The 17,507-nt window shown below is 38.8% G+C and overlaps 1 protein-coding gene and 1 long non-coding RNA gene across 3 annotated transcripts; both read left to right on the plus strand.

Annotated features, from left to right (window-relative positions):
• Window positions 1–2,149: 2,149 nt before the first annotated feature.
• LOC112554949 lies at window positions 2,150–5,157 on the plus strand. Its single transcript, XR_003097353.1, has 3 exons — window positions 2,150–2,662; window positions 4,281–4,381; window positions 5,111–5,157. It is a non-coding gene; the product is annotated as an uncharacterized LOC112554949 (long non-coding RNA).
• Window positions 5,158–6,396: 1,239 nt separating this feature from the next.
• Window positions 6,397–17,507, plus strand: LOC112554749 (low-density lipoprotein receptor-related protein 6-like). 2 transcript variants are annotated; one of them, XM_025222748.1, is made up of 15 exons: window positions 6,397–6,549; window positions 7,034–7,197; window positions 7,643–7,867; window positions 8,334–8,508; window positions 8,971–9,095; window positions 9,430–9,595; window positions 9,858–9,988; window positions 10,180–10,304; window positions 12,800–12,981; window positions 13,442–13,604; window positions 14,356–14,670; window positions 15,029–15,331; window positions 15,493–15,627; window positions 16,037–16,165; window positions 16,466–17,507. In XM_025222748.1, exons 1-10 carry the CDS (start codon window positions 6,536–6,538, stop codon window positions 13,518–13,520), a joined length of 1,386 nt encoding a protein of 461 aa, XP_025078533.1. In that variant the 5' UTR covers window positions 6,397–6,535; the 3' UTR covers window positions 13,521–13,604; window positions 14,356–14,670; window positions 15,029–15,331; window positions 15,493–15,627; window positions 16,037–16,165; window positions 16,466–17,507. The 2 variants fall into 2 exon arrangements, with proteins under 2 accessions (XP_025078533.1, XP_025078524.1); XM_025222739.1 differs by having other exon boundaries at window positions 14,395–14,670.

Genomic DNA, 17,507 nt, shown 5'->3' on the forward strand with positions numbered 1-17,507 from the left:
GGTTTCCAGAAGTTCTCTACAATATTATTGTAATCAACTCTTTGGTTATTGTATGACTGTCGCTAATTCTTTTTATTGTCGTTCTGTCACGGACCGTCCGCGGACACGCGCATTCTTTCCACAAACCAAAATATCCTGATCGCTTGAGGGTGGGCGTACCTTCTTAGAGGCACGAATAATTATTCAATTCAAATGCAATGTCAAATGAAACAAAGGCAAAGTATCCACACTCATAGATTCACTCCTTCATTCGCCACACAAGATATATTACCAATATGTTATCATTCATCCCACGTACTATTAAAGTTAACAATAAAATCGACTCTCATAAATATTGTCACTGATGAAGAATAAAACAAAATGTTCGTTCTTGATGAAACATTAACCTTTTTATATTAAAGTCTTTGAGACCCTCCCAAGTCCTCTATTCTAATTAGTCCCACTGATCTTCTTTCCACGAAGTCTATTTATTATTAAAAAAATAAATGGTTTTTTACAGTACCAACAGTTTACAAGCGGAACGTCTCGGTCTTGCGCATGCGGCCGCCTCCTAGGTGTTTGGCAGGATGATGTTAGATTCGCTGAAGGCCGGGAGGAAACCTTTCCTCCACCGGCGCTTACTCTCAGGCTGTTAAGAACTGTCCCTTCCAGGCGACAGATGGAGGTCGGTGCACCAGTCTTGCACCAAGTTCTCCGTTCTGGGACCGTTGTTTTCTCGCTGACGCCAGTGTGTGGTTTCTTGGCCCCACCAAGAAACTGTACTGCGGGATGCCCAAGCCACAGAGCTCCCCTCACGGTGCGGACACGGACTACAGTGACTCACGACCTGTGAAGTACATCCACCTGTAGTTTAACCACGGTATTACTTTCCGTAATACTTTTTCCCGCTGTCGCAGCAGTTGCGAGAAAGTCCCGAGAAAATCCACCAGCTTCCACTTCGGTTCCGCCGTTAGCTCTCTGCTTTCCGTTTTTTCTCTAACGTTATTTTCCTCTATATTTTACGTCACCTTATTTTGACGTCCCAGTTTACGTCATTTGCTCAAGGGCAAACAACTTCCAGCCCACTACGCTAGATCAGATCAACCACGGTTGTCGATCTTCCCTCCTAACCCCCTCTACTAAGTACTTATCCGTTACACGTTCCAAGAAAGGAAACAAAAGTCTCGGCATCCCTGCCCTATGAAATTCAAGTAGCAGAAATCGATGATAACCAAGGAAGCAAGTAGTTTTAAAATGCCGACAATATGTGTAAAAAAATGTCGAAACAAGTGCGAAAATAATCAACCAAGAAAGCACTGTTTCCACACCACTTTCATTCCACGATTCGCTTTACAGTTATCAAAACTCGTGCTAGTTAGATAGACACAAAACACCTGTTGCTTTCTTGGTAAGTGCAACAATACAAAAAAAAACCCCAAAAAACCACTAAAAATTTAGTAAGTGCAAAGCAATTTACTTCGTGTCATTTAGAGCTGATGACAAAAGCATTGTCTCCCCTTTTCTTTCGTATGTCTGAGAGCCGCGTCCCCAAACCAATCCAAAGCCATCTTAAGGTACTTGATGTTCTAATTTATGTACAGTTCACTTGTGAGAAGGTCTATTGCCATATTAATGTGTCTTTTGGGGCAGGCTCAATGCTTTTGGACTACAAAGCCAAGAGAAAAGTAGGAGCTCGGAACAGAGTGAGCAATAAAATGCATTATTGTAAGTGCTTTATTGTGGGATTAAACTCATTTCTCGTGGTTTGTTTTTTTCTCCTTGAAAATGATTTCTGTGTATTAAAAATAGAAAAATGGTAAGTATTGAAAACCTGACCTCTGAATCCCATGAGACAGGTTCTTCTCACAGTACAATTTTACAAATCCTAGCTTATACGAGAAGCCAGTCTCCTGACCACATCTTGCTTTCTTTAATGTAATACGCAACCAAGTCCCGTTAACTCTCCTTTTGATGATTGAAAGCTTTTCATTCTTCCAGCAGATCGCAAGCTATAATCGTGGCTTCTCGACAAAACTGCTAACTGTATCCCCAGCATTTTATTGCACACGACATGTTCATGTGCAGAGATGATTAACTGGTCATACAAAAACGATCTGATAGCAACAACAACAACAACAACAACAACAACAAAATAGACAAGCAAGTCACGGTGTTAGCAACAGGGGGTTGCTGCCCCTGTCTTTTGTTTGTCAGAGATTATCGCCCTTACCAGTCAGCATATGAGTGTTTTTGCTGGGTCGTGGTTTTGCGTCAGAACCCGACGTCATTTTATGACGTAGTTTTAGATTGTGCGGGGCGTGAAAAAGTTTTGGAAGAGGCAGACGACGGGAGACGAGATATAGAAAGGACAGGCGTGAAAGTGGTCTGACTGTAAGTGTGGATACAGGGACCGGTAATAAGTAAATTAGTTGCTTGCCCAGTCAAGGAACTACGTAAGGACTCACTGGGAGTGTGGAATCCCAACGTAACCCCCGGAGAGGTGACGAGAAGCGGACGGAAAAGATTTTTGGAGAGAGAGGACGGACGGAAAACTGAGGAGCTGTCTGACTGTACGTGTGGATACAGAGACGGTTGGGAGAAAGGACGAGTAGCGGACAGTGTATGGATTGTTCGTTTTGGGGAACTTGTGTATGTGCAATTCAAGGAGGATTTAATTTTGGGTGTGAGTAACTAAGACTAACGATTTATTCAAAACATACGACAGTTTGGAGTTACAGTGTGGAAGACCTACGGACTTTGTATATATATTTAGTTAATGTTGACCGATATAAAGTTTTGTTGCCCACGACAAATCTCTATGATATCTGTGTGAAAAGAACACGCAAGGGGACGCGTGCGTGTAGTGAGTGAAAGTGTGATCAAAAACAGCGTCCCTGACACACGGATATTTTGAAAGGGTAGAATACAGTCGTCCACCAAACGCGGTGGGTTACTGAATGTTTCAGCAGGAGGGGCATGATAGAAGAACACAATTCTTTCTAACATTTTGCAATACGACAAACACAATCTTATTTGTTAATATGTTATATATCTGATAAGAGTTAGAAACAGCAATAGAATTATTATGTATCATTAAATGATTGCTATTAATGGTTAATTAAAAAATTAATTAAAAATCGGTAAAACGAGCATTACATCACACTTAACCTTAAATGGCTGCACGTACTTCTTTGTGGCTACTGTGCTATCTCTGATTTCACAATCCGCAACAAGAAATAGACCCTTTATCTCTTTCTATTTCTCTCGCTCTCACACACACATACATACACACAAAACAAAATTTATACAAGAGTGTGAATTCATAGCTACATGGAAGCAGTTTACAGAAAGCCCGCTGTTGTCGATTCACGACAAAGAAACATTGTGACTTTTCATGATTACATGCAGTGCTGTTATCATCTGATTAACATCTGTCCCTGACAAAAGTCATCACTGTATTGGTGTATGTTCTGAAAGTACGTCCGGTCGTTGACAACGGATAATGCGTCGAAAATTTCCCTAACGACATGAATGTCAGCTTAAAGGTCTAGTGGGATGTAATTTTCACTCTAATGACTGGATAAAGCTCAGTGTACTTTATTAGGTGTCCGGTCACTTAATCCCCAGACACTTCATCCCCGACACTTCATCCCCGACACTTCATCCCCGAGACTTTTAATCCCCAGACACTTCATCCCCAGACACTTCATCCCCGACACTTCATCCCCGACACTCAAGAACTATTTTCATATCATATTGTTGAAGAACATTAAATTTACTAGCTTATATGAACTTTAACTAATGTTGTAGATGTTCAAATGACGTTGAAGTTAATAGCATGATTTGAATTTGAATTTCAATTAAATTTTTCGCTGACTTCATAATTTTTATAGTTAAGGATTTAGTTTAGGGATTAAGTGTCTGGGGATGAAGTGTCTGGGGATTAAAAGTCTAGGGGATGAAGTGTCGGGGATGAAGTGTCGGGGATGAAGTGTCTGGGGATTAAGTGACTGGGAACCACTTTATTATTTTCCACAATCTGTTTGAATACCCGCCTTACGTTCTCGAGATACAAGCGTTCCAATGTTCACAAACATCACCATGCACAGCACATTAACAAGCCTTCAATTAGTGGTTGACCTGAGACCACATGCTAATTAGCTATATTCAAGTGCAAACGCGATCTCATAAGTCGGACCTCAGTTTGTGGATGGTGATACTTGTGAACATTTGTGCTCTACTAGACCTTTATAAAACTTAATTACCCTCAAATTACACGTCCCTCGCTACCATTCTTCCAGATGTTCCACTTAAGTGGTGGCAGCTCGTATCCGCGCAGCTTTTCAAGGGCCGCCGTTTGGGAGTTCTCAAGCTGTTCTTCGTAGTCTCTGTATCGAAACATGTGAGTCAAATTAAATATTTTATGTTTTTGTTTGTGAAATATACGGTCACTGATCTCACGTTGTGCGTTAAAATTCCATATTTAGGCAATAAAGGGATATACATGTACCTTCCTTCAGAGGAGTAACATAGTGCTCATCTTCAAACCACATATGTATCTGCGTATCTTATTCTACATATCTAGAAACATCTAGTCCAGTCTGCTACATGCTAGTAACAGAAACACTACACATCCATTACCGGAAGTGCAGTTTAAAGCGTTTGGCACTGTGAGTCGCATCATTTGAACACACTACTTACATGCATCACACTTCTTCGTCCTTCCAAGCATTTCTTCGTTTCAGTCTGTGAGAAGGGAACTCAAAAGCTGTTACAGAGAAACTTTTGTTTGTGTGCCTTTAAGGCTTAAATGATCTTCTTCGGTGTACGTTCAATGCGTTGTTAATAATTTATTTCCAGAATGTGTATTATTTGCAGTTATTGATTGGCTTGTTGTTTGTGAATCTATGTATGTAGATTCTTATTTGTAGAGATGAGTGTTTCTTTTTTAATTGAACTCTGGCTGAATTTAGAGTGAAGTTATTGATATTTGTTCTTTTATTTTCTTATTTCCTTCACTTTTAAACTGTAAGGTTGAGTTAACGGGTTAAGAACTAATTACAGAGGCCTGCCAAATCAACATTCAGACATTCAAACGTCTTGAAATTCGTGTTTATTTTATGTGTGCCAGAAACTGTTCTTAAAGTAAACTGAGCTACGTGTGACTACAGTTGTCCCAATGGCATTCCAGCGCAAAAGACGTGAGTACCGTTGGCGACTGTTTGTTCTTCCTCACTACCACCACTAACCTGTCTACACATCTACAAGCAGCCGACCTTTATTCACAAAACGCACTTCGTTATAGCAGCTTCCACTTAAGATGTCACCAGTTAAGCTAACTGAAGCACTACATTTCTAACGGACACCATAAAAGGACAAGGTCTTCTTATCCGTGGCAGAAGAGAACAGAGCGAAAAAAATGAAAATAATAATAAAAAAAAAAACACTTTTACTTTAATACATATAACTCAAAATAGAAAAGTTTGAGAGGCACTCTTGAAACTTGAACACTCTGGGGCTCCTCACACTTTTTATATTTTTAGTTATATGTATCAAAGAAAGTCCGGAAACCTAAGGAAAGGGAATTTTTTTTTAAAAATTATTTATTTTATTGTAAACTTCTTAGTTTTGTAAAAATTTTATTAGAAATTTTTTTTTCGTTTTGCTTTATTTCCTTATCCTAGGTCGAATCAGAGGAGCTAGCTATAGCTTACTAGTCCTAGAGCATCTGTTACCTATCTCACCTGGAAGTCATCATACAAATTGTGTTTAAAATTTAAAATATTTTACTAATTGTGGACACTGGAAATAATTAAATACTATATTTTCACCTGAAATGAGCAGCGGGAACAAATTTGAGACCTCTAGGAAGATGAGAAGTTGTTGAAACATAGATTAGAAATTTCATTTGACAGACAAGCAGGCGAGCAAGCAAACATAGTGAGTTATATAAAACTGTGTAAGAAATAGTTGAATACCACATTAATTTCAATTGGTTTTAAATGCAAAGCAAATGTTACAAAAACAGGATAGAGCTTGGAACTCCGCCTTTCATTTAAGAAAATAAAAATCAAACGCTCTTTCATTTACTGAGACCTTTTATTCAATTGCACAAAAGTGTCGAGAAAGGTTTTTCATATTTGATTACAGGCTGCCCAGTGCTTTTGCGGAGCGCCTTTCTGCCATTACTATTTTCTACGATCAGAACTTGCAAATGTCAAGGTGAGAAACATTTTTCATCCTCTCTTTTCATGTTGGTGATGATTTTATAACACACAAAGAAAAAAAACTTCCAGCAATCTGAAGATTGTGGTGACGGTGATGCTGCTGGCGATGATTTATGGATGATGATAAAGCTGACGACTTTTCATTTTGATTGCTGTCCTAGAGTGCGGTGGAAACTTTACAAACGCCTCCGGAACTATTACATCCCCTAACTTCCCTGAGCCCTACCCCAACAACTTGACCTGCATCTACCTGATAGCCAGGCCAGAAGGTGAGGTCATCACGCTCACCTTCACGAACATCAGCCTTGAGGACCACCTTTCTCACTGTCATGACTACGTTCAGGTGATAATTAAAATTATTATAATTGTTCTTATGTTACAAACGTATTTCTTCTTATTTAGATAGTCTCAGAGTTGTGTCACTTCCAGAACTGGTTTTAATGAAAGAGGCAGTAAAGGCTGAACATTTTTAAGTGTGCACACACTCGCGTGTATTTGTATGTTTGTTTGTTTGTTTGTTTGTTTGTTTGTTTGTTTGTTTGTTTGTTTGTTTGTTTGTTTGTGTGTGTGTGTGTGTGTGTGTGTGTGTGGTGTGTGTGTGTGTGTGTGTGTGTGTGTGTGTGTGTTTCGTCATCTTTAAAAGCATTATTATTTTTCTCTATTTTCCAGTTCTTAAAATATTAACAAGGAATCGAAAAATAGAACTTTATATTTCGGACACTCGTAAAAAAGCGTAGTTCTTGTTTGCATTCTTAAACGTCCTAACGTTCTCAGTTTGCAATTAAAATATTTATGGTCGACATGAACTCCTTGTTTTTGTTTCTAAGGTGCAGGATGGAGGAAAAAAAATTTCTTCTATACTGGGTGGAGTTGATTTATGTGGATCTATTCTTCCAAAGAAAACAACACACCACCCAAAATATTATGAGGATTACCTTTGTCTCTGATCACTCTGTGAGCTACTCAGGGTTTCGGGCAATTTATACCTCAAGTGCGTGGTTTCCAAGATTTAATTCTTACTTTGGTTCTAAACACTTTCAGAGTAAATGACACATAGTTTTTATATATATATTATAAGTATATGCGCAAGGTTTAAGATGCAGATGCTTTTCTGAATTTGCTGTCGGGGCCTTAAGACCACCATGATCCTTATCAGACAGTACAGATATTATTTGTTAAATTAATATCAGTAGGTGGGTAGCGTGTAGAGTACTTGATCTGATCAAATATCTATCTTTAAGAGCATTTTTCTAGCTTATATCTTATTTTATTCATCAGCATAGTGATAACAGCGATGACAATGCCAGCTATGAGAAGTGAGAAGCAGAGGAACATGCTGGCGGTGCTCATTATTAGTGAAAAACATTTAATGCTGCTGTCGACCTCGAAATAACAGCAGTAAATTTTATTTAAGTTTGATGGCCATTTTTTTCCAGCCCTGCTTCCTTATCAGCCGCTTCTAGTGACAGCCCATGATGGTATTTACCGCTTGGATGTAGAGACGGGAATATATACCCCGATCCCAATATTGAGTACTTCAACATTCCTGGCCATTGCATTGGATCCGCTGGACGACCGCGTCTACTGGTCAACATCTTACAGCATCAACAGCGCATTTCCTAACGGCAGCGACATCATCAAACACTACAATTTTGATTTCGGTAATCTAGTTTTGAAAAGACAATACATATTTGAATGTGTGCTGACTTCTGAGATGCGTAGGATGTTCGTTATTAACGGCATGCTTTGTCACTTGCCTTTCTAAATGCTTCCGGAGTAGCTGCATGAGCAATTAAAATGTTTAAAACAAACTTCTTCCCCATGACCAGCAGACGTAGAAATGTGCAGTCCTTGTGGGAACGGTGTAAAATTTGCGACAGGATGACAACAATTCTTGTTGGTAATGTGGTCTTATCTGCATGTCCTCGTGATATCACAGTCCTTACCATACGAACGTTCAAAAAACAACAACAACAACAAAATTCCTCTTGCTGTTTATCGTTTATTGGTTACAAAATGTTTTGTTAATTCTTTGTTTTATTTTTAAACTTATAAGATCATCCAAAAGTGTTTTTAATTCAATTTCAGTTTTCAGTTTTATTTAATCTTTTCATCATTCTTTCATAGGTAGGAGTTCTAAATGCAGCGGGCTTGCCTTGGATTATCTCTCTCACCTGCTCTTCTTCGCTGACATGAATAATGGCGTCATTGGTCTCATCGACATTCCTTCTTCCCATGTCTCTGAGGTTCTGTCGACAGATCTCGAAGGGCCCTCTGATCTCGCACTGGATATAGTAAACAAGTGAGAAATGTTTATACTAAGTTTTCTTTCTGAGACAACATGGATTTTATAAGCAATAGATGAATCCGCTTTCTGTTACAAATAGGTTTTAGCACGATGGTTGAGTGTCCGGCAAGTGGTCAAGCATTGACACAGAATTCTCTCTAAAATATTGGTTGAGGACTGTAATGCAGCTTGATCACCGTGGCATCGATGTTTTGCATATTTGCTGGTGAAATTTCACCTGTCTAAAATTTCTCATCTTTTTATGTACTATGTTCTACTTAACCTAATTTCTCTGTGAATTTTATCTTCTAATTTATTCGTATACACATTAAAGCATGATGCCTTCATATGAAAACCTGTGCCTGTGGATACTTCTCATCTACATCTCAACAGGAGACACAGCTTTACGATTCGAGATTAAATTTCTTGTTGCACACAAAATTAACAGTTCGCTATGATATGTCTCCTTTCTGTCAGTGTCATTTACTGGACTCAGATTGGAACTTCTCCTAAAATTGAACGTGCTAACTACGACGGGAGTGATCGTAGAACTATTGTCACATCTGTAGACAGGCCGTATGCTATCACCCTGGACCTAGACCGTGAGTACCATTCACAGTGTACAGTAAAGAGCTTTGTTGATAATTACTGCAAGGGGTGCGACATGGATAAAACATACACCCAGTAGGAATCCGTGGACAAAGTGGGCACCCGGGTAGGAAGCTATCGGAGAAATCATCCCCCACCCATATTGTGGATGTATCAGGAGCTGAGTTGGCAACTAGCAGTGGTGATGGTGATGAGTGTGAGGTCACCTGTCGGATGTTACCAAGGAAATAATCAGACCAGTTATACCCGACAATCAGGTGTTACCTGTATTTTCATCTAATTCTATCTCGCTCACTTGTTCACTTGTTCACTTGTGTGTGTGTGTAGGAGGCTATTTGTACTGGGTGGATGCATTGTCAGGAGCAGTAGGCAGGTCGGATCTCGAGGGCAATTACTCCACGGTCATATATTCATTGCCTGACTTCTCTGACACCCTCTATGCACTCGGCCTTAAAGACGACATGTTGTATGTCATTCAAAGCAGCATTTACACGTAAGTTATACCTCAGTTTCTCAACCTTACTCCTATTCCCCCATTTACCATTTATTTGTGGATAGTCTAAAGAATCTGAAGACAGGTATATGCGGATCACAGATAGCTTAATGTGAACTATGAAAAAATTTCACATAAACTAATGTATATATATATATATGTCATTAGACAGTATGCTCGAAAATGGATTCATTAACAGGAACTCTAGTGTACACTTTTTCATTGTATAAAATGACAGTTTCTCCTTTTCGTCTCATTTCAGATTCCCTTCTCTTTCGTTCTCGTTTTTGTATAAAGTTAATACAACAACAGGAATTTCAGCTGGAAACCTCTCCTTCCATGAATTCACAATGAAGGATATGATTGTGCTTGACCAAAATATCGTCGTTAGAAGTGAGTGCGTGCGTGGGCGTGTGCGTGCTTACATAATGTACTATGCATGTATGAAAATCGCTCCAAAGTCTCCTTCATTCTTTAGAAAAGTTCCGACTGTTGTTTGTGAGCGTTTGCCTGCAAATTGTACAAGAGAATTCTCCAAGATAAGTATCGCATTGCTTGAGTTAGAAATAACATTTACCTTTAAGGTCCCAACAGATGCGATGTTGACAACGGAGGCTGCCCTATATTTGTGTACCCAAGTCTGGCAAGGCGAGTGCCTGCTTGTGTCCAGAACACATGTCCTGCAACAGGAGTGAGAGTAAAATATCGGGTGAGTATGTCACTGGTGGAGATTATTCAATGATCTTTGTGACATTTCTTAATACTATTGGCATTTAAAAGAAGCTGCATATTCTCTGTACGGATATTTTTTTACAAAGGTAGTTGCTAGTGATCTATGTGAGCACATTTGCAGAATATAAAGACAGAAGAAAAGAGAAATTTTAAATATTTTCTCTCTAGCTATACAATCTAGTTTAGAATTATATATCGAGCAAAGTCTAATTTATTTACCATTTACTGCAGAATTTATTCATAATCTTTTACAGAACAATTAACTTATCGAAGTCTGAATCTTCTCAAAAGCATTAAATTTTCTGAAACTGCTCCACATACAGTATGGTACTGTGAGGGCGGTAACTATACGCTGAGAGTAAGCAACTGCTAGCAGAATTATCTCCCATTAACAAGTCTACAAGAATGGAAGTGTCAATAAAAATATTTTGTCTTCTAAGACTTATTTAATTAAATAAATAAACGAGAGATATTCCTGTACTTTTGTTTGTGTGTACAGGTGTAGTAGAATTGAATATATTGATGGATGGGGTAAACTTTCTTCTGTGTTACAAGACAACACGAGTGCAACATTTTTCTTCACATTCAAGTTTTCAGCTTATTACAAGCAATCATAGTTGCTTTCAACAGCTCGTGTTTTTGCGCAGATTGTTGAGTATTGTAGGGGATGAAGTTGGCACGCCACGTTTGAACAAAGCAGAGATGTGTATATACACATGTCTGAACAAAGTTAATCCATGGAGCTTGTAACCAGTATTTTTAGGAAATGACAATTAGTACAAAGCAAATCCGAGTGCCTAAGAGAACATCGAGCGACAGCACATCCTGTCCAGGTCTGTTTTTTTTTTTTTTGTTGTTTTTTTTTTTTTTTGGCTGAGGATTACATCAGACGACGCTATCTTTAGAAATATTACAACCCTTTCGTCACTGTTTTCTCGACACATCTAGATGTGATTAAGGAAAAAAAATGATTTAATATTTCTCCTGCTTCTTCGTCATAAAATACCGTCAGAATATGTTTTCGTGATACTTTATGGTCTATTGCCAGCGATTTTCGCCGAGTGCTCGTGTTGACTAACAAAAGCAGTCACTATGTTTATACAGCGGTAACAGCGACTGAACACTCGGAAGTTATAGCTGTCCTCCACTCATGTTTTCATGACGTCACAGGAAACAGTTCAATTGAGGCAGTGGCCGTTATACTGCAGCGGAATGCAGTATAGTTGCGTACGTGAGTGTGCATGGACAGGATATATTCTATAATTTATGTCGAGATTTTGAACTTTTTTAGGGTGTGGCGGAACAAACGAATTGGTATTACGCAGTAAGCAAAATTATAGCTGTGTGGTGCGAAAGTGAAAGGAATATTATATCTAGAGAAATAATACGAATACATTTATTAGGAATGCGTATGCAAGTCGTGTACCAGTCGTCTTTTCAAACCAACCGTGGATTACCACGCCTCATCATAACTACATGAGCTCCCTCTTCCCGTCCCCATCCCATAGTCCCACCCATGGGATTCCACCAAAACAATTTTCGCACTTGCTTTTAGCAGTGGAAATCTATGTTCATTTTCCAATAATTTACTTACGCAACTGCAAATTTCAGCGTAAATTTATTTTACAATATCAAGTATTCGACTACCATGGGATGTGTGCTGTCCCATCCCATCCCATCCCATGGGACGTTTCCCATGGGATTCCCATGGGATTCCCATTCCTATGGACAACACTGTGTATTACGACATGAAGAATACGAAGAACACCCGCTACGATAACTGAAGAGGCTCTGAACGGTGCTCTTCATATCTGTAGTTCGAGCAGCCGACAAGCAAACCTCAGTGTAAACAGGAAAACAAGGAGACTGCTCTTGCATAGAGATGTGATGTTGAACGTTTACGTAAGTCGTTTATAATATTGAGTGTCTTCAAAAGACATAGGATACTGGACGATTAAATACTTTGTAGGTTTACAATTTACACTCAAACTAACCTTCTGCATGTGTAAAGAGACCCCTGCCCCCCTCTCGTCAGGCCTGAATACTTTGCTCGCTGAAAGGCCGAACATTAGAGACAATAGCCCAAGAGGACTAAGAACCGTGGGCTAGTGGAAGAGATATTGTTGGTGTGATTTAGGCTAATTTATTAGATAATTTGCAATTAAAAAAACAGCATACGAATAATATAATAAATACTTGAATTTTACTCCGAGCACACTGGCATCTACTACACCAACACACGTCATGATGTTTGCAGTTACAATACAGGTGCATTCTTTTAAAATTGTCTCCCTTTCTTTGTTCATAAATATATAATTTTTCTACACATGCTGTATAAATCAATTAACACATTAAAACATCTCTTCAAACTAACGATCTCGTGTTTAGTTTAACTGTAAGTATATATAATACAGAGTACAGCATATTAATAATAAAATAATAAAAATTCGATATTTTTTTCCCATTCGACAGCCTGTGGAGAGAATATCACGTCATCATCTGGCATCATACACTCGCCAAGATACCCGAAAAAATACCCCAATAACCTGGATTGCATCTACTATATTATACGCCCGAAGGGTGACAGGATCACAATCGCTTTGCAGAATTTTAGCTTGGAAAATTCCGAGTTTTGTCACGCTGATTTCCTTGAGGTTTGTCTCCGAGTCTTTGTATTTCTTAGTATTTGTTTTTGTGTCGATTGATTTATTTTCTCTTCTTTTGTTACTATTTCTGCGGTCCTCTTCATTTTCTCTCAAATTCTTTCCCACAACATCTCCAATGTTCTGTATCACTCATCCTCAAATGTAAAGTGGCGGTAAAAATTGTTATATTCTTTAGTACTCAATAATACATTCTCGCTTCATAATATAGTAATAATTTATGATTTCCCCATCGCCACATATTTGTGCGTGTGCGTACAAAATGTGCAAATTGTGAAATTGTGATTGCTTGAACACACACACACACACTGAACCAAAGTAACGATAGTTGCCACAAGCAAACCCGATCTTATATTATTTGTTGCAGTCCGCTCCTTCATTGTAAAGAATGTTAAGACTGCTAACTAAACTATCGAACGAAAAGCGAGTTTTGCTTTATTTCTACCACTAGCTTCGAGACGGGGACCAGCCGGCGTCTCCTCTTCTGGGCAGAAGGTACTGTGGAACTCTCGGGCGGCTACCTGTCCTGACATCGACACAAAATGTCGTGAGGATCCGATTGAGAAGCGATTCTGTTCTCTCGAGTACCGGATTTCGTCTAAGCTACACAACGGGTAATGCGCGGATCACCTATTCTGGTCATTTACAAATGTAGACTTTAGTATGGGGATGATTTCTGAGAAGCCAGCTGCCAGTCATAGTGCATCTAAATGACCTACAGGTCAGATATCCAAATAAAAATACTAGACAGAATAAACTCGCATTTTTAGTACCAGTTTGAGTTAAAACGGTTTGCTGAAAAGACAGGTTATATGTGTTCAATATTTGTTACTGGTCTGTCTCACAATATGGCCAGACGCCGGTCCAATGAGTCTGTTGCCCTTGTTTACGGTGTGTGTGAGGAAGCAAAAAGTCACTATATCTACTAATAGAGGAGAACAATAAAATAACACAATAATAATTTAATGCACAATACATGGTCCATTATTTAAAGCGAATGACTGGCAAAGATCTGGTTCGGTAAGAAGAAGGAATTTAGATACTTCTGTACTTATACTGACACACAGAGATAAAAACAGGAATAGCAAAAAAAAAAAAAAAAAAAAGAAAATGGACAGTTGTGCGCTTTAAGAACCGGCGACCGAGGACAAGTGCGCTCTTGTTGATCGTTTAGTCACCTGTGTGACCTATCATGTTCCTCCCAGCTGACCTAACATAAAGGCCCCTTATAACACCAGACAAATATGTAACAAGCTTTGCCCACATTTGGCAAATTTCGTACATGACGGTTACATTAAGGTTTAGTTAACGGTGAGTAGTTCACCATATAAAATATGATATGGTTTGATGTTTTTTAACGTCTTGATTTGACGTCGACGACAACCGTCTTTACGACGTCTTCAGACTTGGCTCCAAAACCAGCGGCTGCACGAAAAGTCGTTGTCAACGGCCCGCTCGTCTTCGATACGAATGGTTTCCAGAAGTTGACATTGACCTGCCACCCCGAGGACGCCGCAAACGTGATTGTCTACAGCTGGAGTGTCCCTTGTGACCAGACAGGAGAATGGGTGTGCTCCTTTATGCCATTACCCGCTGAGGATGATGGGAAGCCTGTGGTTTGCGTGGTTAAATACACAAACGGCCAATGGGAATATGGACTATTCCCTGTAAGATTAAACTGTGAGTATTTGTGAATACTCTCTTGTTTATTGCAAGCACACAGCCGTATCCTATAGAAAAAAAAACTAAACAGCCTTAAAAGTTAACTCTCTTTTCAAATTTTAAATAATTTTTTAACAGTCATATTTAAAAGATGTCTTTTCACAGAACATTATTTTGGAAAAATGTAAATATTGCAAAAATCTGTCCTGAAATTTAGAAAAGGTTCATTGTTTGACAATCGTGTGCAGAGCTGCGTTCTGCTCTTTTCCACTACAATTATTTTTAGATTAAATTCAGTCATAAGCTGTCTGAAAAGGTGTGCATCCTCGTTTTGAGTTGCCACAGTCTAGTTTTCTGATTGCATGTCTTGTACAAGATCCACCAAGCCTTCGCCCTCTCATCAGCGGATACAAAGATGGCGACATCCTGAGGGAAGGCGACAGGCTGAATCTCACCTGCTCCGTTGCTGGAGGGAAACCGATTGTGGAGTCAGTCATCTTCTCGTGTCCGGGGTATGCAGACGATCCGGACGACGTACCCGATGCAGAAGGAAAACAAAGTGCAGTACAGATAAGCCACGTGCGTGCATCAGACAGTGGCTTGAGGTGTGAATGCACAGCCAGGTGGAAAAACACAGACTGGTACACACTCACCACAGCTATTGTGCTCACACTCGAAGGTGAGATGATGCTGATGCTGATGCTGATGCTGATGATGAAAAGAAAAGTGTAGACAAGATGTCGCTTTGTTCAGCCTTTTACTTTGTTAACAGATTTTACATCTTGTTAAATATTAAATTAGCATCTTATATTTGTTTGTTTGTTTGCTTGCTTGTTTTAGCACCTGCTTCTAGCCATGACAAGCTCTGTTCCGAATCAAAATCACACGTTTTCCAATGGGCGATTGGAGGGTCTGTGCTCATTATTTTTGTCATGATTATCGTTATTACGATAATCATCATCAAGAGAAGACGGGGTAACATTTCCATATACATCATATGTACATGTGTGTGTGTAAAGAGAGAGAGATGCTTGTGAGAAATATTTTCTTGCAAATAATTTTAGGGTTGTGGGTTTGAATCTCCGTATATGGCACTACAGGACAGCTGACTACATTAGTGATGGAGCTTTTGTTTAAAACACACGTTAAACAACGATAAGCAAACACTTCTGTTATTTGTATCTTCCTTCCCATCACTAGAACTAAGATACAGACGTTACTAAAACCAAATGCCACAATGTTTATTATCTTTTCTAATAATAACATCTTTGCTGCTTTAAATATTGTGTAAATAGATCATTTTGATAAAGACGAGGAAGCAGGGGGAGAACTTTGAAGTCGAACATTACATGTGACTGACATCTAATCTCCTCGTCTGATGCAGAGAAGAGAAACAAAGACAGATGACCATCATTGGAGATGACGGCAGTATGGCTTACAGAAATCTGGAGAAATCCGAGTTGGACCATCAGTCTGCTTCGAGATTCTCAAATATCGACTAGAAAAACTACGGGTATGATTACCTTCTGTACTTTTTCTTTATTTATTTTTACATTTCTGTCGCTATTTCTATGTATGTAACACTCATGCACTTAAAATTCATGTAAGTTTTTTCTGTTCTTTTATGTTTCTGTGAGAGAGAGAAGGGGGAGAACTTTCTGTCTCTTGGTGTACTTTTTATTTTTGTTATTATCATTACTTCTCTTCTTGAGCTGGCATTCTTTACTCATGTGTTTTCCATTTACACAAGTTCATTGACACAACACGCTTGTAAATAAAACAATTTCACTTAAATTGTGTTTTGATCTTGCAGATATATAGCCGTGGAAAACGTTCATCTATAAGATGAATGCTCGACGAGATGTAAAATTCTTGTTTAACTCAATGTTATGACATTATGGTTTCGTTGGGTGCTAATGTTTTCTGATTTTTTTTTAATGAAACTTGCAAGTGTAACCACCGTACAGTCAGAAGAAGTACACTTGTCCAACCTTGTTTATGAGAACACCCTACTGTAAATTAACCCTAACCTCCGTCTTTAAACCTTATAACGTTTCCCAATATGTCGCAGAGCATCAGAAAATTCATAATTTGCTCGCTTGTTTTATTTTCTTTTTTTATAAGGCTTTCTGTATAATAATCCTAAACTAAAAGCCTTTCAATCTTATTTTGCAGAAGAACATTATTGGCATCATCACAAATGACACATGTTACTATATTTTGGTATTTCAAGTTGTTTTTCTTGACACTTTTTGTTCTGTAGCAAACCTATAATGCTTGTATTTTATGACAATTGAATATGACTATTTTTCGCTACTGCCTTTTTGATGTTTAACAAACGTAGCACAGAACTGAAAGGTTACCAAAAAAACAGCGGTTTGTCACATGTGGAAGTCAGACCCGAGCCCGCTTCTGCTGTAACTCCCTGATGAATCAGGGTCCAGTTCTGGAAGGTGGATTAGGCGTGTTTCTTCTACAGAGAGGGCTCCAAACAACGGTCTGCTCGTTCAAAGTCAAAACATGTGACTAATTAAAAAAAAAAGATGATTCCATGTTCTTAGATGCTAGTGGCTTAAATTCTGGTCACTGTCATGCACATGTATGATTATTTTTACTTCATGTTTACCTGAAACATCGCTCACACACAAACACACACACACACACACACAAATCTATTGATCTCATTTCCGACTATGATCTCTGGAATGTATCCTGTCAGCATACAACCCCATCTTCCCCATGGTCTCCTATCATATCATTCAGTAGTCATTTGAGAATTGTAAAAAGTGTTTCTGATAAATAATATCAAAATTATATATATATACTGGGCAAGCAATAAAGGCCTTTAATTTGTC

The sequence above is a fragment of the Pomacea canaliculata genome, linkage group LG2 (genome assembly GCF_003073045.1).
Source record: "Pomacea canaliculata isolate SZHN2017 linkage group LG2, ASM307304v1, whole genome shotgun sequence".
Classification (NCBI taxonomy): domain Eukaryota; kingdom Metazoa; phylum Mollusca; class Gastropoda; order Architaenioglossa; family Ampullariidae; genus Pomacea; species Pomacea canaliculata.

What these genes read in the sequence shown, in the direction of transcription:
- LOC112554749 (XM_025222748.1), top strand. An exon ending in GCACTGGATATAGTAAACAA is followed by an intron (nt 8,509 to 8,970) that starts GTGAGAAATGTT and finishes CCTTTCTGTCAG; the next exon opens with TGTCATTTACTGGACTCAGA. An exon ending in TATCACCCTGGACCTAGACC is followed by an intron (nt 9,096 to 9,429) that starts GTGAGTACCATT and finishes GTGTGTGTGTAG; the next exon opens with GAGGCTATTTGTACTGGGTG.